The sequence below is a fragment of the Rattus norvegicus genome, chromosome 5, assembly GCF_021556685.1.
Source record: "Rattus norvegicus strain SHRSP/BbbUtx chromosome 5, alternate assembly SHRSP_T2T, whole genome shotgun sequence".
NCBI lineage: Eukaryota > Metazoa > Chordata > Mammalia > Rodentia > Muridae > Rattus > Rattus norvegicus.
Window position 1 is genome coordinate 165,630,573 of NC_141538.1, and position 19,681 is coordinate 165,650,253.

General features: G+C 50.4%; 2 protein-coding genes across 7 annotated transcripts; both read right to left on the minus strand.

The window, feature by feature from the left end:
• Nucleotides 1-6,880: 6,880 nt before the first annotated feature.
• Cort (cortistatin) lies at nt 6,881-8,465 on the minus strand. Of its 2 annotated transcripts, none has more exons than XM_087660420.1 (2): nt 8,155-8,465; nt 6,881-7,161 (listed from the first exon to the last, which is right to left on the minus strand). In XM_087660420.1, exons 1-2 carry the CDS (start codon nt 8,374-8,376, stop codon nt 6,952-6,954), a joined length of 432 nt encoding a protein of 143 aa, XP_087516546.1. In that variant the 5' UTR covers nt 8,377-8,465; the 3' UTR covers nt 6,881-6,951. The 2 variants fall into 2 exon arrangements, with proteins under 2 accessions (XP_087516546.1, NP_036967.1); NM_012835.1 differs by having other exon boundaries at nt 6,882-7,164; nt 8,155-8,309.
• Nucleotides 8,466-10,165: 1,700 nt separating this feature from the next.
• Cenps (centromere protein S) lies at nt 10,166-19,681 on the minus strand. Of its 5 annotated transcripts, none has more exon segments than NM_001204879.1 (5): nt 10,166-10,651; nt 11,867-11,933; nt 14,222-14,255; nt 14,854-14,977; nt 19,577-19,654. In NM_001204879.1, coding segments are annotated over 5 exon segments (411 nt in total). In that variant the 5' UTR covers nt 19,625-19,654; the 3' UTR covers nt 10,166-10,513.

The following is a 19,681-nucleotide window of genomic DNA, read 5'->3' on the forward strand; positions in this document are numbered from 1 at the left end:
CTTCCGAGTCACAGTACACAGACACAAAGAGGACCCTTTACAGTAAAATGGTGTGTATGTTGCACTGTATGTGACCAGGCGTCAAAGCTGCCAGGTGCTTCTGTCAGCATCAGATCACCCCGGATTTGACACAGGCAAGCTGACAGACAGTTGTCAGACAGCAGGGCAGCACTGTCCCAGCAAAGAGGTCACCCAAACGATGAAGTTCTGAACAGGATATCACCTGCCCTTGGGTTACATCTTAAATGTGTGTTCCTAGAAATCCAGGCTACACTAAAACTAAAAATAACTTAAAGTAATCCTGGAACTTGGGAGGCAGGAGGATCTCTGTGAGTCTGAGGCCACACTTACCTACATAGTGAACTACAGGTCAGCCAAGGTTACAAAGTGGAACACCCTGGCTTAAAAGAAGAAGAAAAATTAAAATTAAAAATTAAAAGAAGAAGAATTAAGGTTTCAAGCTAAAATAATTCTGGGAATTACATTCATTCTCTTTGTAGTGAAAACACACATTCCACAGGACTTATGTGGAGGTCAAAGGGCAATTTGTAGGAATTGGTTTTCCCTTCCACACATGGGCCCTAAGGATCGAATTTGGTTATTCAGGCTTGGAGGTGGGCACCTCTACCTGCTGGGTCATGATGCTGGACCCCGAACAGATTTCCATCCATACGGATGACCAGCATGATCAAGTCTTGCAAGAAGCCAGGCACTATGTTATGGTGTACCTGTTATCTACCTGCTCGAGAGGCCGAGGCAGGAAGGTCATCTGTGGCCAGCTTGGGCAAAATCATCTCAAAAAGAAAAGCAGTACTATGAGCTATGGAACAATTCTGTGTCTCGGACATTTTTAAAGACTTATTATAAACTTAATTAACGACTTCATTAATGTGTACGAGTGGTTGCACATGGGCCTGGTTGCCCTTAGAGGTCAGAAGAGGACATTGGATTCCCTGGAACTGGAGTTACGGATAATTGTGAGCAACCATGTAGGTGCCGGGAATCAAACCAGGTCCTCTTCAAGAGCAACTAGTGCTCTTAACTGCTGAGGCATCTCTCCGGCCCCTCCCCCACGTGTGTGTGGGATGTGAATGCAGGTGTGGGTACCAGGGCATACGTAGGAGTTCCAGGGATGGAGCTGATGACGTCACCAGGCTTGCTCGCTGAGCACCTCTGCCGGCTGGGTTATCTCACCAGGACAGTATGCCAGGTACTAAAGCCACACACAACGTGGAAGAGATTACGTGAAGTGCCACGGGAGGAAGTGAGGTACGCGGCTGGAGATGATGAATGGTCGCTTTACCTCCCAGGGTCAGCAGGGTGTGAGGCAGGAGTGCTGTCAGCATTGTAAGAGAAACTCTGCCGCAGATGGGGGGAGAGCGGCGTTAAAGCTTGAACTCATGTCGAGCTATTCGTCTCCACACCGCGGTGGCCCAACCTTTTTTAAGATTTATTTTTTTTTCTTTTTTTCGGAGCTGGGGACCGAACCCAGGGCCTTGCGCTTGCTAGACAAGCGCTCTACCGCTGAGCTAAATCCCCAACCCCACTGTTTTTCTTTTACTCATTTTTTTTAACATTTATTTATTTTATTTATAAGTACACTGTAGCTGTCTTCAGACACACCAGAAGAGGGCATCAGATCCCATTACAGATGGTTGTGAGCCACCATGTGGTTGCTGGGATTTGAACTCAGGACCTCTGGAAGAGCAGTCGGTGCTCTTAGCTGCTGAGCCGTCTCTCCAGCCCCTCTTTTATATTTTTTAAACTTTTAGTTTTTGGGAAGGTATGTGTGGTGTGTGTGTCTGTGTCTGTGTCTGTGTGTCTGTGTGCAGGTGTCCTTGAAGGGTCAGAGGTATCAGATTCCCCCGGAGGTGGAGTTATGTGCAGTTGTGAGTTACCTGATGTGGGTCCGTTTTCTTTAGTTTGTATGTGTGTCTATGGACTGCATGTAGGGACAACCTCAGGATTCTCTTTCCTCCGGTGAGTCCTGATGGTGGCACTCACCTTGTCATGCTTGGCAGCAAGTGTTTTACCTGCTGAGCCCTCCCAATGGCCCTGCCTGTGACTTTTAAGAGACCTGGGGCAAGGTGTGGTGGCACATGCCTTTAATGGGGAGGCTGCTCTCTGAGTTTGAGTCCAAGTTGGTTCACGGAATGAGTTCCAGGTCAGCCAGGACTACAGAGAAACCCTGTCTCAGTGGAATGGAGGAGGAAGAGAAAATGAGAGAGAAGAAACGTGGAAGCGATATGGTCTTAGTTTAAGCACATACCCAGGTGCCCAGGTTCTCTCCACAGCTTCCGTGGTAAGTTCTTCAAGCAGTCATCAAACCTCAGGAGCAGGCAGACCCCCTCCCCGCTCCCCCGCCCCCGCTCTGGCCTACGCGCTTCATTTCCAGATCCAAGAGCCATGAAGAACCAGACAGCACTGCGGTCCCACGGAGGCGAACCAGTAGGCTAATGCACAGGGAAAATGTTGTTTTGTTTTTGAGACAGGTCTCCCCATATAGCCCAGGTTGGCCTGTTACGTGAAATCCTCCTGCATCGGCTTCCCAAGCACTGAGATTACAGATCTGTCACACCTGATCAAACGGCCCTCCTTAACCTTCTAAGTAGTTTCGGGGGCTTGGGGGAATAGCCCGGCTGCTAAGAGCTTGCCTAGCAGCACCAAGCACCACATACAGAGTGTGGGGAAGCACACGCAGTTTCAGCATCCAGGAGGTGAAGGCGAGGTCAAAAGCACAGGGTCGTCGTCACGACGACGTAGCGCACGGCCAGCCTGCTGACTCTCTTAGCCTCTTTGCTATTGCACCATGACTAAGACAGGGTAGAAGAGAAAGAGTTTAGGGGCTGGAGAGGTGGCTCCGCGGTCAAGAGCACTGCTGCTCTTCCAGAGGACTTGGGTTTGGTTCCCAGGACTCACAGGGCGGCTCACAAGTGTCTGTAACTCCAGTCCCAGGATGTATGCACTGCCTTGTCTGGCCTCATACGCGTTGCATCGACAACGGGTGCAGGCCAAACACCCACACATAAAATAAATGCAAAAAAAAAGTTTAATTAGATTTACCGGTCAAGATGGCTGAGTCCGTGATGGCAGCGCAAAAGCGTGGAGACAGGAACGTCTGAGAGCTCACGTCTTGATCCACAACCAGGAAGCACAGAGTCCTCTGAAACACCACCCCTCCCCCACACACCAAGTGACATGCTTCTCGTCTTCCCCAAACACCCACCAACTGGGAGCCAAGCATTCAAATGCCTAAGACTTATGGGCGACATCTTCAAACCACCACAATGATACAAAACACTGCTTCCAAGATGACACAAGTTGTAGATAATGGGTTCCTCAGCTGGTCCTCGCTTCTGCCTTCCCCGTCTAGAAAGAACGCATTTCCTTCTATTAATAACTAGACGGTTTCTTTCCTGGTTTGTTCACACGGAGCCCATCCCTCTAGGAAGCTACTAATTAAGATGTGGAACGCGCCTTCGACAAGCACTGCTTATAGCGGTTGTTCATGTCCGTTGAGTTTACTGGTCTGAGGCTCCAAAGTGCCATCCTCTGCTGTTCCTCCTGAAACGAAAGTCCTGTGGAGGATTTTATGAACCGCTCATACTCAGTCCTTCCCCAGCACTTCAAACATCTGATGTCACAGACGAATTAGAATGGATGGACCAGGGCTGGAGAGATGGCTCGGCGGTTAAGAACACTGACTGCTCTTCCAGAGGTCATGAGTTTAATTCCCAGCAACCACATGGTGGCTCACAACCATCTGTAAAGAGATCCGATGCCCTCTTCTGGTGTGTCTGAAGACAGCTACAGTGTACTTATATATAATAAATGAATAAATCTTAAAAAAAAAAAAGGGATGGACCAAAACTGTGCAGATCTTGTTGACACTGGCCATACGTTGACCATATATATATATGGTGTGTATATATATATATATATATATATATATATATATATATATATATATATATTTCTCTATTTACATTTCAAGTTTTATTCTCTTTCCTGGCGATTTCCTATTCATAAACCCCCTAACCCCTCCCCCTCCCCCATAAGGGTGTTCCCCCTTACCACCACTCCCCCAACACTCCCCTGCACTGGGGGTCCAACCTTGGCAGGATCAAGGGCTGCTCTAAACTTATGTGGTGGTGCACACCTCACCCACTCACTCAGCACTCAAGAGACAGAGACAGGATCTTTTTCTGGCTTGAGGCCAACCTGGTCCCCACGGTGAATTCCAAGATAGCCAGGCTATGTAGAGAGACCCAGTCTCAAAACACATGACAGAAACCAGCCAAACAGCAAGAAGGTGTAAGAAAGCACGCCCAGATCCTAAAGTCAGGAAGGTACCCCTTTACCTTTTACTGGTTTTTCCTTACTTGTGGGTGTAGTTAATGTATGTGTGGGTTATGAGGAGGCCAGAGGTTAACAGGATGTTTTCCCTTCACTCAGCCTTATTTGAGACAAGTCTCTCACTGAACCTTAAGCTGGCCATTTCGCATTTCGGCTACAGTGGCCAGTCACTGAACTCCCAGTCTGCCTCCAACCCCAGCGCCGGGTCAGGTCACAGCTGTACAGCACTTTTTTCTCACGATGCCAAGCATCAGAAGTCAGGCCCTCGAGAGTGCAAGCACTTTATCCACTTAACCCTCTCCTATCAGACTTGAGCGTAGTAACTCGGTCTAACAGCCGGCTGATGCCAGCCGACATAGTCTCCTGAAGTAAAGTAGCTTGGGCTTAACCGACTACCTGGCAAGATCGTTAGCCCCATTGTCCTGCAGTGGGGCACAGTTAAGGTGAAGTCCAGCCTTCCTTACGCGTGGGGCAGAGAAGACCCCAGGGGAAACTCAGACACTAGCACACCCGATTTCTGGAGACTCCGGCCTTCCGCTTGGATCCCTTCCACTAACACTCGGACCCCAGTACTGCTCTCCAGAGGCTGCTGTGCAGAAGTGTGATACAGTTCTCTTACCGTGTCGCTGTATACAGCTAGTCTGACCGAGCTCAGCTCTGAGGACCCAGAGCCAAGTCAGCAGTCACATTTGGAGTCCGCTTCCCCCGGTGTCCAGAGATGAAACTCTGGCCTCTCTGGCCAGCCTCGGGCCCTTCCCCGTCTTAGGCCTGATTCTCAGAAACAAGGAATTCTAGATGGAGATCTGTGAGCTTTGAGTTCAGCTGTGGGGAGTAGAGTCCTAGTCTCTCTCCACACACTGAAAGACCCACCTATTGCAGTGGGCCTTAGCCTATCCAGAGTCTTTTGAAGAAGGGGGAGGTGTTAAGTCAGGGTCTCTGTGCAACCCAAGCTGTTCCTGAGCTCCCAGAAATCCTCTTGGCTCAACCTCCTGAGGGCCGGGATTTACTGCCCTACACCAGCACACCTAACCCGCCACACCTTCTTTGGGTGACTCAGTGACCTGTTGCTCCCAACCCTGGTGACCTGAGTTTGATCCCTGCACCTAACACAGTGGCTGGAGGAAGATACCAGCAGTTTTCCTGATAGCCATGTGCACACTGTGGCAACAAGTTTAGCATCTAGACCCTTCCCATTTGGTGTTTCTCTTAACGCGTGTGGCTCTGCACTTAGGTGTGTATAAACCAGAAAGCATTTCAGTGCCCTGGGGAGAATTGAAGCTGGTTTTGGAAACGGCGATCTGTCCCCCAGCTTCCTTGAAGAAGACCAAAATCCTGCTTAGCTGAGGGTTCAGTGGATGGTGGCTTTATATCGTAGAGGACGGAACTATCTCTCGTCTATCTGCTATTCACTGGAGGCAAAGCTAACGTGACAAGTCTGTGTAAAGAATTTTGCTGGACGAAGTCTGGATGGTAGATTTTGGGGATACCTGTCTCAGAAGTCGAGGTGAGCCAGGCACGGTGGCACACACCCTGCCTGACACACAAGAGGCAGAGACAGGGGATCCATGTGAATTGGAAACTGCAGATCAACCAGCGCTCAACAGCGACTCCGTCTCCAAAAGCAAGAGGGGTGGACTAGCGGTGCTGCCCAGTGCTTTTGTTTGGAGACGTCTTTCCACACCCAGTAAAACTGAAGCTACCACCAGGGAAAGAAACTGCACCAGATTAATATTGTTAATTAAAACAGCTGTGTAACGAATTTGAATATAACTTTTATAAGCATGTCAGCATGGTGTCGGCTTAATAGCATAACATTAGTTTTAAAATTAGTTTTAGCTAAAACGTGAGGAATAATCACTCAGTGTTGCTAACCTGCCTGTGAAGTTCACTGCTGAGGACCAAACCCAGAGCCCGTGGCTGCTAGGCAGGCATCTGCAGCCCTGAGGCTTGAGGAGACTTTTAAACTGGACGGGAGTAGAGTTGGGTGTAGAGGTACACAGCTCCGATTCCAGCACTCAAGGCATGAGGACAGCCTGTGAGTTCAGGACCAGCCGGGCTACGTGTAAGACCCTACTGCCAGGAGCTAAAAATAAACTGAAAATTCTATTTTGAACTCTTAAATACGCAGCCGTGAGCCTGACAATATTCCCTGCACTTGACGTAGAAGCAGGGGGATCATTTGGATCATTTTAAGGTCATTCTTGACTACAGAGGAGTTTGAGGCCAGCCTGAGCTTTGCTTATACAGACACACACATTCTCTCTCTCTCTCTCTCTCTCTCTCTCTCTCACACACACACACACACACACACACACACACACACACACACACACACACAGCCTTTAGCTGTTTTCAGCACCAGGAAGGGGAAGGAAGCCCAGTGGTTCTGCTACTCTTAGCAAGAACCACCAAACATTTAGGAGGATTCCCTGAATTTCCAATTCCTTAGTTGACCTATCGTTGAATTGATTCTCAGGCAGCGGTAGCGGTGGCGGCGCGGGAAGCAAAGCTAAGGAACTCGAGGTACTTGACACTCTTTATTCAGGCCACGGCTGCATTCACAGGGTGGCCGGTCAGGCTCCGGTCAGGCTCGGGCTACTTGCACGAGGAGAAGGTTTTCCAGAAGAAGTTCTTGCAGGGCTTTTTATCCCGGTGTGGGGGCTGCTGGAGGGGTGGTCTTTCCTGCCGCTTAGACAGCTCCGGGGTACCCCCTTCGAAAGCGGTGCTGGAGCTGTCTTGGGAAGCCCACTCATGCCACCAGGCAAGGAAAGTCAGAAGGCCGGTCCTCCTCCCGCCTGTGGCATCCTGCTGTGTTTTAGAGAAGCAGATAACAGAGAGAAAAGCAACCTCTGCACTCCCACTGTAGGAGATGCTGCCCCTCCCTCAGAGAGCAAGCTGCTCCTTAACAAAACCACATTCCCTCAAAGAACTCAGAGAAACTGCTCTGTGGGGGAAACAGACCAGTCAAAGAATTGCGAATTTTGTCAGGTAGCAGAGGCCTTTGGCCTTAGCCCTCAAGATGCAAAGGCAGACAAATTACTGTGAGCTTGGGCTAGCCTGGGCTACACAGTGACACCTTGTCTCCAAACATATAAATGGTTGTTACTTCTACCTTACAGTCTGTGCTGAGGTCCTTAGCTATGGGACTGGGAACTCTGTCAAAATGACTGAGAGCTGCTGAGAGGCCCTGGGCATACGGGCTCACTTAACTTGTCTCAGAAATCTTCCTGGAGGTTTGGAAACCAGAACAGACTGAGACGCTAAGTCTGGTCTTTCTTTCATACTCCTTGGGAAGCTTCTGGGAGTATTCTGATGATAAATGACCCGTCTGAAGCTCGTCAGGTAATCTCAAAGAAAAATCCATTTTTAATGGTTAACCTGATGTACTCTTTCTTGGAACTTTTTCAAAATGGAAAAAGGAGAAAGTAAATCATTCGATGAAATTATAATTTACACCACGGAGAATGAGAGGACAGGAATTATTTGAGCAAGAGACGGCATAGCTGTGTGTATAATAAATTAAGGCTCTGGGAGTGCTGTGACCGGCAGAGAGGAGTCCCTGGACGGACACAGGTTAGGAGAGTTGAGGGCAAATGGAGACCAGTGGTCTAAAAGGGACATTGTAGAACCCTGGAGACAGACGAAGGACACGAGCACGTGCGTGCGCGCGCGCACACACACACACACACACACATACACACAGAACACATCATGCAAATGCAGGCCAACTCACTGGGTGGTCAGAATTATAGACAAAGCAGGCAGGTCATCCTGTGGAAGAGTGGGGACTGAACTCACCACACTGTCCTGGCCGGTGGGACCGCTCTCCAGGGGGAGGGCAGAGGCTGCGATCCCCGAGAGCAGCAGCAGCAGCAGCAGACTGAGGGCTGACGGCCGCTTGCCTCTTGTGCTGCAGCCACCCATCCTCCTTGGAGACCTGAAGTCTGTGCTTTGTGGACGAGGGCCTCCTTGGTATTTTAAGCTCTGGTACCACCTGCTTTGGGGTCTGCACACGTCCATTGAACACTGGCACGCCTCTCCACGCTCCGGCAGTGACGCACAAGCCAGGGCAATCAGCTCTTACAAAAACATTTGTGGGGTCGGATTTAGCCCCTTAATTGAAGACTCGGGACTTTTGCTGTGTTTGGAGAGAGTCTGCCCTTATTTTAGAACACGTGCGCACTTGCTGCGAGAGGAAGTTCTGCTTCCTTGTGACTGTGTCTATAGTGAGCAGGAAGCCAGTGGGACAAAGCTGGGTGATTTGTGAATGTCAAATCAGGCCTGGATAGGGAGCTGAGGATGTGGATCTCTCACCCATGTGAAAGCAAGACTGCGGCTGGGATGCATCAGCCCAGCACGTGCCTCGCATGTGTGAGGCTCTGGGCTCTGTCCCCAGAGCGAAAACAATGTCGAACTCTGCTAGGAGCGAAAGAAATCAGGTGCAGTGAAGACCGAGGGACACAGGACGGCACCACTGTTCACCAGGGCACACGCAAGGAAAAATCAGGAGCTTGTCCTCAGTGACACCCACACTGTCCTCAGTGACACTCACACTGTCCTCGGTGACACTCACACTGTCCTCGGTGACACTCACACTGTCCTCGGTGACACTCACACTGTCCTCGGTGACACTCACACTGTCCTCGGTGACACTCACACCGTCCTCAGTGACACTGTCCTCAGTGACACTCACACTGTCCTCAGTGACACCCACACTGTGCTCAGTGACACTGTCCTCAGTGACACCCACACTGTCCTCAGTGACACCCACACTGTCCTCGGTGACACTGTCCTCAGTGACACCCACACTGTCCTCAGTGACACTCACACTGTCCTCAGTGACACCCACACTGTCCTCGGTGACACTGTCCTCAGTGACACCCACACTGTCCTCAGTGACACCCACACTGTCCTCAGTGACACCCACACTGTCCTCAGTGACACTGTCCTCAGTGACACCCACACTGTCCTCAGTGACACTCACACTGTCCTCAGTGACACCCACACTGTCCTCAGTGACACACTGTCCTCAGTGACACTGACACTGTCCTCAGCACCTCAGTGACACTCACACTGTCCTCAGTGTCTCAGTGACACTGTCCTCAGTGACACTCACACTGTCCCCATACATACCTTTTTTGACGATTTAAGAGTGCATGTAGATAGACTGGCCATGTGTAAGGGATGACTTCTTTGTGTAGGTTACAGTCACTTCCTGAGAAACCTGTTTTTGACAGCCCAAAACAGTGACAAAGTGCTGGCCCACCTCCTGGCTCTTTACAGGTCCTAGGTTTGGAATTGTGGGGATATGAGGGACAGGCCCCTCACAGCCAGACAGACCTGAGAAACCCATCTCAGACCTCTAGAGAAAATCCAAGACCCAAGGGAGGCTCAGGCCTGAAACAAAGCAGGGGAGCAGTCGGTTCCTCCCCGGGGCGAGCCTCGCCCCTTCTCAGGGCCCTTCCTAGCTCAGGAAGATGCTCTCTTCCACCTTGGGATGAAGCTCAGGCCATCTGGCTTTGCCTTTACCCCACGAGCGAGCGAGCTCGCGCTCCAGAGATCCCTCTGTTCCCTACCACTCCGTAAGGGAGAGAGCAGGCCCTCAACACTGTACAGCCTTCAGGACACAGGGACAGCAGAGCAGGGCCCTTGGGATACTCCAGACTTTCCCGCCAGGCAAACCTCTCCCACGGGAGAGCTGAGACTTAATTACAGAATTACGAGAAGTCCCGTAAAACCGTTCCCGTAAAACCGTGCTTCTGAAATCACCTCCAAAGAGGAAGAAACGCCGAGAGCCAACACCACAGCAGCCAGAGCCCAGCAAACACAACTTTATTCAGCCTTCAGAGACCTGCGTTTGGCCTTAGCTCGCCCCCAACAGCCAGCCCCCAACAGCCAGCGCTGTTTGCTAAGTCTGATTGCTAAGGCATTTTACCAGTCACTAAGTCACAGCGTGCCTCCAGAGCGCAAGCCTTTCCTGTGCAGGTGAAGTCTGGGGGTGGCCAGAATTCCCAGCTCTTGGAGTGACTTCAAACAGGCAGACAAACAGCTGCCCACCACTCAGTACTTTCTTCAAACGTCCGTCCTCATCCCCTCAGAGCCCTCACGGCGTGCACGCCGCTTCCCGCTGAAGGCTTCCTTTCCAAGCGGCCAGGACTTAACTTTCATCGCCCAGCTCTTCAGCCCCGGGCTCCCTAGAGCTCCTGCCTTCATCCTCCGACTTCCTTTTCTTCTTGGCCTTTTGTTCCAGGTTAAGCTGTGCGATCTCTTTGTTCTTCTCTGTAATGTACTTTAGCTATGTATATATACAAAAAGCAAAACTCTATTTAAGCCTTTAAATCTGTTTATAAACCATTTTGCAAACCTAAAAGTCACCACAGTAACTCACACCTTCTCCAATATCCCAAAAGAACTGTGTGGGAATCCATTGACTATCTGTCTGAGAAACAGAGACAGTTACAGAGTCGGATCCCTGTGCTTATGGAGGGGAGAGGGTAGGAAGGGCGGAGACCAGGCAGGACCACTGAGGTCTAGATCTGCTGTCAGCCACAGCCAGGCAACCCCGGCACCTCAAAGTGTCAAGTGTCTTCACCTAGAAAATGACTGCTTGGTCAAAATGACTCTTCAGATGTGAAAAAATAGAAATCGTGCTCTCTTCTGCATAACCAGCCTTGGAGACTTCCATCCACCTCCGGCCCTCAGACCTTCGGGTATGGGCTACCTGGGGGGCAGGGGGTGGGGCAACAACTGTAATCTAGGCTCCTGGGATGGTGACACAGGAGAAGAGTATCATGTTCAAAGCCTACCTGGTCTAAAAGCCAAGTTCAAGACTAGCCTGTATAATCCATCATGACCCTGTCTCAAAACAAGAAACGGGGCTGGGGAGATGGCTCAGTGGTTAACAGTACTTAATGCTCTTGCAGAGGGCCCAGGTCTGATTCTTGACACCCACACTGTGGCTCACGGCCACCTGCTAACTCCAGTTCCAGGTATCTGAAACCTTTGCTGGCCCCTAGGGGCACTGGGCAAGCATATGGTATACATTCATACACATAAAATAAAGATCTTTACAAACAAGAAGCCAACAAGGGGTGGGTGGACATAAGGCCAGCCGTATACCACTTGTCTACATGCATAAGGCCCTGGAGTCAATCCCTAGCGCTGGGGTAAAAGTACCGCAGGCAGCACGAGGAAGCCCTCCCCGGAGTCTAGCCCATGGCTAATCTGTGACATCATACCGTAAATGAAGCATGGGACCAAAGTTTTGAGATATTACGGAAAAGGTAAATCATGGGACCCGGAGAGAGCTGATTAGAAAATTTCAAATTGGCTTTGCAAGATCCATCACGATGAAAGGAGATTCATAAATTATAAGCAGGTCTGAACGGTTCGACCATCTCTAGTTTTTAATGCAAGGTGCCCTGAGGAGTAACCACGCGCCTCCAGTGATTAATTGGGAATAATGTATTCCGGTGGGGCAGGGGAGTGAGGGGAGAAAGCCATCGCTCACCAGTGAATTACTCCGCCTCGATAAGAGCTTCACGTCGTCAGTGGTAATTGTGCTTCTTTTCGCATGTCTGCAGAAAGGGCAGGAGCAAGTCACAAAATGCTTGGAATTAAAGTTTGGATGAAACAGAAAAAAGTTCACGGTCCAACTTGGGATGAGAAGGCGCCTAACTGGTCCATCGCTGCAGACGCAAAGCACCAGGGAGCAACCGCACTAAAACGAGTGAGGTTAGGAGCCGAGACACCAGCTCCACGGAGGACAGCGAAGCCCAGCTGTCCACTGGGCAACAGTAACAATGGCGCCCTCCACCTTCCAGCCAGTGCTCTGTATCTGTCCTCGATCTTAAGGTCCTCGATGTCCTAGCTGCAGGAGCAGGGACTGGGCACAACAGCCATGCTATGGATAGCAGAAGTTCATATGGTCAATTCCCAACTCCAGCAAACTACTCCACAGAAAGGAGTAAGGAGTGGGTTTTGTTGTTGTTTATTTAATATATATGAGTACACTGTGGCTGTCTTCACACACTGTGGCTGTCTTGCGACCACATGGTGCCTCACAACCATCTGTAATGAGATCCGATGCCCTCTTCTGGTGTGTCTGAAGACAGCGACGGTGTACTTATATATAATAAATAAATAAATCTTTAAAAAGCAACGGTACCGGGCCTGGTCGCAACCCCTCCCCGACCAGCCCAGTCAGGATCTCAGGAGGCTGAGGCAGAGGCAGATGGCATCACATACAGAAGGCAGCAAGACTTCCTATACAGTGAAGAAGCCTCTGGTAGTTTGGAAAATAGCTACTTAGGAGGCTGAGGCAGGAGGATCACACATTCAAAACCAGTGTGGGTATTTTAGTGAGAGTTGGTTCAGATTCTAAAGGAAGGAAAGAGAGCTGGATGGGTGACACGGGCTCTGTAGCTCAGTGGTGGGACACATGACTGCTGTGCACAAGGACCCAGGTTCGATCCCCGTATGCCTGCCCCCCAACTCCAGAATTAACAACCTGGTCTATCTAAAGCTTAACACGTTACCACGTAAATATTTCTATTGTACCTTGTTGTTTATTTGAGTGCTGGGCACTTAACCCAAGTTTGTCATATGCTAACCATGTCTGTCTGTCTGTCTGTTACGGAACCACACAAACTCAATCTCTGATTTTTTAAAATTTTATTTTTGTGTGTGTGTGTGTGTGTGTGTGTGTGTGTGTGTGTGTGTGTTGTACGCATGTATCCCTTTGTGTCTGGTGCCTGAGGAAGACAGAGGAGGATGTTGGATCCCCGGGAACTGCAGTCCTGGGCAGTTGTGAACCATCATGGAGTCTGCAAGGACAAGTGCTCTAAACACTGAGCCACCTCTTCGCCCCCAGTTTCTGGATTTTTTTTTGAGGGGGGCGGGGGGTCACTATGTAGCCCAGACCAGTCTTGAAGTTGTGATCCTCCTGCCTCAACTCCCAAGCACCAAGGTTACAAGCATGTCCCCACCACGCCCAGCTTACTGCTAGAACTACACCAACGTATTTTTTAAAAATTTCACTGACTTTCACAGCTAGCACAGGAAGGGAAGGGAAGGCAATCAGTGCTTCACGGACCGAGGGGTGGGCACGAATAAGCAGCAGCTGGAGATGCCTGCTGTGCTCTCCATCCCATAATACTACCTTACCCCTCCTGGCTACGCTGATGACACTGAGCAGTTTTCAGGGACCGATTTTAATATAGACGGGGAAGGGGAAGGTTTAGAGCCCCCGAGAACACACTACTGTAGTGCACTGAAAAGATCCATCCCGGACGTGAGGCAGGGCCAGGTGGCTGCTGAGAGCAGAGACCTCAGTCAACCAATGGCAACGGTTTCCAATGACCTGAGGTGCTAATTGAAGAGAGAACGTAAATCACCAGTCACGTAAGAGCGGGCTCCTCCAGCTGGAAGCACGCCTCCCCCACTTCCCAGGAAAATTATGTCTTCCTGGTGGCCAATGCAGACGGACGAAAGCCCCTCCCTGTCATCCTCAGTACACCTGCCGGCAATCAGGGCTGGTGCAATTCGGCCCCTTCCAGGGAGGGACCGACCCTCTGAGCTCCTAGACCCTGACCATCAAACCATCCCAAGAAACAGTTTACAACAGGCAGCCACACACGTGCAGAGTCCTGGGGCTGCAATTCAGAGCTGCGTAACTTGGAGACCAGCAAAAACCAACCCAGAAATACCAAGCTGGTCTGAACCGATGCCTTCAGAGCAGATGTTAATTCCCTGCAGATCATGATCAGCCACAAACCCCCAGGAAACAAGAACCCCAAAAAACACCGCCAGATGCGGACCATGATGTCAATGGACCTCAGATTACACAGCCGGCTTCTCTACCCACCTGGCAAACATTTCAAGGTCTTTGGCAAAATTTTCTGAAAGAGAGAGGAGAGAGGAGAAAATAGTTTATCTCTACCGTCAGGCGTGCAGCCTTGGCTTCCAGTCAGCACGACTCCGGCTTTTTAAAACCACGGACCCCTCCTTGTCCTTCCCAGCAGCCCTCCCCCACTCCTCTTCTTTCAAGCCTTATCCTAACTGTGAGGACACCTTGGTCCCTAGTGACGAACTTTAAATTCTGCTCGAGTTATAGCTTGTAGGGACACCACCTTCCTCTCAAGCGAAGCAGGCGCCTACCCATGGGTTCAGCTGCCATTTACCCTAGGGAAAGACAGCATGGGAAGGTCACAGAGCACTGACAGGGGGACAGTGTCCAAAGTTCCAGCCACCGGAGCAGTTTAAACAAGGTGCTGAGGACATCTGCAGTTGGCATGACAGGGCCACCTGACAGCCCTTCCCACACAGCATTCAAATCGTACAGCATGAGGTGACCAGGGAAAGTGTGGCCAAAGGTTAGGGGTGGTGGGAGTTGGTGTGTGTGTGTGTGTGTGTGTGTGTGTGTGTGTGTCACACCTCAGCTCCCACCACATTGGTGGCCCCAGGCAAATCCCGAAGTAAAAGGTAGTGGCCTCATACCGCACTGTCGAAAAGTCACCTCGGAGATGGCCGCAATGGTCTGTTTGCTCAAGTGCACCTGTTTGTCCAGCTCCACCTCCTGGCAGAGACAGCCGACCGTGTAGTGAACTGCTGCCTTGAGCCTCTGCAGGGAAACCAAAGTCCTGAGGGGCTGCACATAAGAGCTTGCACATCTTAAGATTAGGACCAAGGAGAGGGCTGCCGGGCCTACTTCCTGCTGTGCTCTCCATCCTGGCTGAGGGACACTTACGGGTACTAATCAGCTAATGACACCCTCTGGAGTGTGACTTGGGGAGAAGTGAATTTCAGCTAATGCTTATGATTTAGGTCACATAAAGATAATCTGTGACAGTCAAAGAGGAGACGTGCCACCACCTGCCTACCCCTTGCCTACCCCTGCCTCAGCTACCCCGGCCTCAGCCCCTGTCCAGGCCCTGCTCATTGCAGGCCCCTCTGGGGAATAGGATGCAGTTTGTGGTCTTAAACAAAGACGGAAAGCTCCCACCCTCTGTTGCAAGTCCCTAGAGGGCTCAACCGTCAGTGCACAAGCCGATAACCACACTGGACCATCCTTTGATCTCGAAGGTCACAAGTCACCTCAATAGCCTCCCCGTCCCTCAAGGACACCCTCTCCCCACCGTTTTTTGGCAAGTGCTAGGACTCAAAACCAGAGTCTCACACACTAGGCAAACGCTTCCACTGAGTCACATCCCTAGTCCTCTGGCTCCCTCCCTTTTTAAAGACTTATTTTATTGTATATAAGTACACTGTCACTGTCTTCAGACACACCAGAAGAGGTCATCAGATCCCATTACAGATGGTTGTGAGCCACCATGTGGTTGCTGGGAATTGAACTCAGGACCTCTGGAACAGTCAGTGCTCTTAACCGCTGAGCCATCTCTCCAGCCCTCAGAAACCCTTTTAAATACTGAAGAGAGAAAAATTTCACTCTTCCCTGGGCCAAGACTACCAAAAAAGGGGGAAGAGGCTCTGAGCAGGCGAAGCAGTAGCCCTGCTTGGTCTCTCCACGGAGTGTGCCCTTCCCCAGGGAGAGGGAAACAAACGACCCCTCCCTACAGGGCACCAGCAAAATAAAGGACCGCTCCACCCAAGTCCTACCCGGGGAAACAATGTATCTATTGGGTGTATTTACAGAGCAGCCACAGGACTGCAGAGCCTCACCCAGACCCCGGGCTCGCACACTCTGGGAGGTGCAGATGAGTGAGCGTCTAGTGGCCCTCCCTCCCACACTCCTGTGAGGCAGCGTCTCCCAAGGACTCACAGCTGCTCTGTCTGGACCGCAGCACTACATGATGTCTGAAGACAGAGCTGAGGCAGGCATGGTGACACCAGCAAGTATACACTACTTAGGAAAGGTGAGGGTCGACTGCAGAACTGTTCGGGTGAGGCCAGAAACCCAGCCCCTAACCCCTCATCTGCTCAGACATCAAGCGAGATAAACCCAGGCCTTTGGCAGAGGAGACGAAACCACCCGTCAGCCTCAGAGGGAGAAGGCCCTTACGGTACTCTTTCAGGTAGGGTTGGGAACAGGACACAGATCCTTCTGACCATGGCTCTGAGAAGTTTCGTCTGCTCCAGCCGGCTGAGCTGCCGCTCATCTTCCCGGCTGCAGACCTGGAGGCTAAATCACCAGACCCTAAACTCCAGGGCAGGACCCTGTCTACCTTGCTCGATTCTGCCTACGTGCCAAGACTGCTACTTGAGTGGGCGTCGGGGTCCTCTGGAGGTACACCAGAGCTGAGACGCCAGCTTTAAACTCATCTTTCCAACTCCATTTAATCTGTAAGAATTTACTGTCTACTAAGAGCCAGGCCCTGCTCTAAAAGCTGAGAATACAGAAACAAAAGGCCCCAGCTATGTTCTTCAGTGACAGAGTGTTTGCCTAGCAAATACAAGGTCCAGAGTTTAATCCCTAGCATCACAAAAATGAAAAATAAATAAGTAAATAATAAAATTAAATTTTAAAAAAATAACAAGACTTCCAGATGTGGTGGCACACGCCTTTGATCCCAGAGCTTGGAAGGCAGAGGCAGGTGGATCTCTGCGAGTTCCGGATTATCTGAGGCTACCTTGTAAGACTCTGTCACAAAAAGTGTGTGGCATGAGGGGTTATGGCTAAAGCTTGCTGCAGAGCCTGACATTTAACCCTTAAAGGTTGACCCGACAGCAGCCCCACCGAAATAAATAAATGTAGTAATAATAATAATTAATAATAATAAAATAATAATAATAAATCATAGCCTATGTTCTCCACTACACCTTGCTCTTAATGGACTCTTCAAAACCATCAGTGTCGGGGCTGGAGAGATGGCTCAGCGGTTAAGAACACCCGACTACTCTTCCAGAGGTCCTGAGTTCAATTCCCAGCAACCACATGGTGGCTCACAACCATCTGTAAAGAGATCCGATGCCCTCTTCTGGTGTATCTGAAGACAGCTACAGTGTACTTATATATAATAAATGAATAAATCTTATAAAAAAAAAACTATCAGTGTCAAAAACAACAAAGTGAGCTGGGCGGTGGCGGTCCCCTCCTTTAATCCCAGCAAGGGAGGCAGAGGTGGGCCCATCTCTGAATTTGAGGCCAGCCTGATGTATACAGTGATTCCCAAGACAGCCAGGACTAAATATCCAACCTCTACCTTGGAAAAACCAAACCAAGCAAAAATAAGACACTCAACAACTGGGGTTGGGGATTTAGCTCAGTGGTAGAGTGCTTGCCTAGCAAGCGCAAGGCTCTGGGTTCGATCCTCAGCTCCGGAAAAAAACAAAAACAAGAAGCTCAACAACTAAGCACACTTATGAAATACAACAAACCATCAGAAGCACGTTAGGGAGCAGAAGACCCTTCCTGGTCTGCAGGAGACACAGGCTTTAATATGCCACCCTGAACTTGACCTATGTTGTCATCTGATTTTATTTCCTAGACAGGGTCTCCCTGTAACACTGGTTTGGCCTGGAACTCACTCTGCAGACCAGGCTGGAGATCTGCCTGCCTCTGCCTCCCAGGGATCTGGGATCAAAGGCCTGTGCCAGGCTTCACCTGAACCTAGAGCCTCCAGCAGGTTAAAATGGCTCGGCCAATCAATCTAAGGAGGGTCAGGGCGCAGTCCTGGGACTTGTGCTTGATGAGCAGTAGTTCTCTTCCCTTTTTTTTTTTTTTAAGATTAATTTATTTATTATATATGAGTATACTGTAGCTGTCTTCAGACACACCAGAAGAGGGCATCAGGTCCCATTATAAAAGCCACTGTGTGGTTGCTGGGAATTGAACTCAGGACCTCGGGAAGAGCGGTGCTCTTAACCACTGAGCCTTCTCTCCAGCTCCTCTCCTGTTCTCTACCTTCCTAAGGCTCCGATCCTTTAATTCAGTTCTTCATGTAATAAAATTGTTTTAACTTTTATTTAATTTTAATACATAAATCACAAAATTATTTCACTGCTACTTCAGAACTGTAACTTTGCTATTGTCATGAATCATAATTATCAGATATGCAGGATATCTAATTGGGGTCGCAACACACAGGTTGAGAACCACTGAGATAAAAGCAACCACCAAATGAACGCAGATGGGCCACTTGGGTGTTCATGGCTCGACTCTAGCAATGTCTGAAATGTCTGAATTTCTTAAAATATGAGTGCAGGGCAGAGAGCTGCTGGGACGCAGATACCTAAGAAGAAACCCCCAACCCTTAGCTCACTCATTCCCAGCTGAGACCCCAGCTCTGAGTCATCAAACAACTGAATATTGGCTCTGGCACCGCCCTGAGCAGTCGTTATCCCCATTCCAACTCGGCAAAGGAGAAAACTATATTTGGGCCACCGTTAACCAACTACAGGACCCGAAATTACAACCCATGCCGTTGGGTGGGTTCCAGGGCAGCCTGCCACTGGCTGGATCCGGGCTCTGCAGCATAGAATAGTGGGCGTTTTCCTGGTCCTAGTGAACTGCTCGGATCCTCTGCTCTTTATCGACAGATCTCACTACGTAGACCAGGCTAGCCTCAAGCTCAGACATCTGCTTGCTCTGACTCCTCAAATTAAAGGCCTGAGCGCCCACACATTGCCCTCCCTTGCTCTTGAGACAGGGTCTCTCGAGGTACTTAATTGATCTGAAACTTATAATCCTCCTGCCTCAGCTTCTGAAGCTGTTTTCTTTCGAGACAGGATTTCTCTGTGTACCCTTAGCTGTCGTGGAACTCGCTTTGTAGACCAGGCTAGCCTCAAACTCTGAGATGCGCCCTCCTCAGTCTGGAATTAAAAGGCATGTACCACCACCACCAGGCCCTCCTGTAATCCTGGTTGGCTTTGAACTCAGGTTTGTCGCTGAAGATGCCCCTAAACTTGCCTCTGCCTCTACCCCAATCCCCTCGCTTCCACACACACCCCGTCCCGTGCTGGGGGTCACATCATTCACCATCAAGACCGGTCTGTGCGGTGGTGGGACTCGAACCCACGGATTCCCGTAGGCTGGGCAAACGCTCCTCCAAGCCTCATCTTCTCCCTTCAGCGCCCACACCCGACCCTCAGCGCTGGGAAACCCTGACTCAGACAGGCTGGAAGCAGGGTCCGGGCGAACCCCACCCCCTCCTTGCAGCCGAGTGACGCATGCGTGCACGCCGAGGCCGTCTAGCGACTTGGGGCATTTCCCTCCCCAGGAACTCGCCGTCCTACCCTGCTGGGACCCCCGTTTATTTTGTACCTGCCGGTGAGAGTACTGCTGCTGCTCCTCAGCCTCCACCTCCTCCATCACTGCGGACAGCCCCGGGAGGAGCGCCACGGTACTCCGACTTTCCCGCTCTACCTC

Excerpts from the sequence above, each read along its gene's own strand:
- Cort (XM_087660420.1), bottom strand. The coding sequence starts at position 8,376 with ATGGACGTGTGCAGACCCCAAAGCAGGTGGTACCAGAGCTTAAAATAC. Across the intron at positions 7,162-8,154 it reads CCACCGGCCAGGACAGTGTG|GATGCCACAGGCGGGAGGAG; the intron begins GTGAGTTCAGTC and ends AAAACACAGCAG.
- Cenps (XM_087659973.1), bottom strand. The coding sequence starts at position 19,624 with ATGGAGGAGGTGGAGGCTGAGGAGCAGCAGCAGTACTCTCACCGGCAG. Across the intron at positions 14,978-19,576 it reads AGCAGTACTCTCACCGGCAG|AGGCTCAAGGCAGCAGTTCA; the intron begins GTACAAAATAAA and ends GTTTCCCTGCAG. Across the intron at positions 10,652-14,221 it reads GACCTTGAAATGTTTGCCAG|CTAAAGTACATTACAGAGAA; the intron begins GTGGGTAGAGAA and ends ATATATACATAG.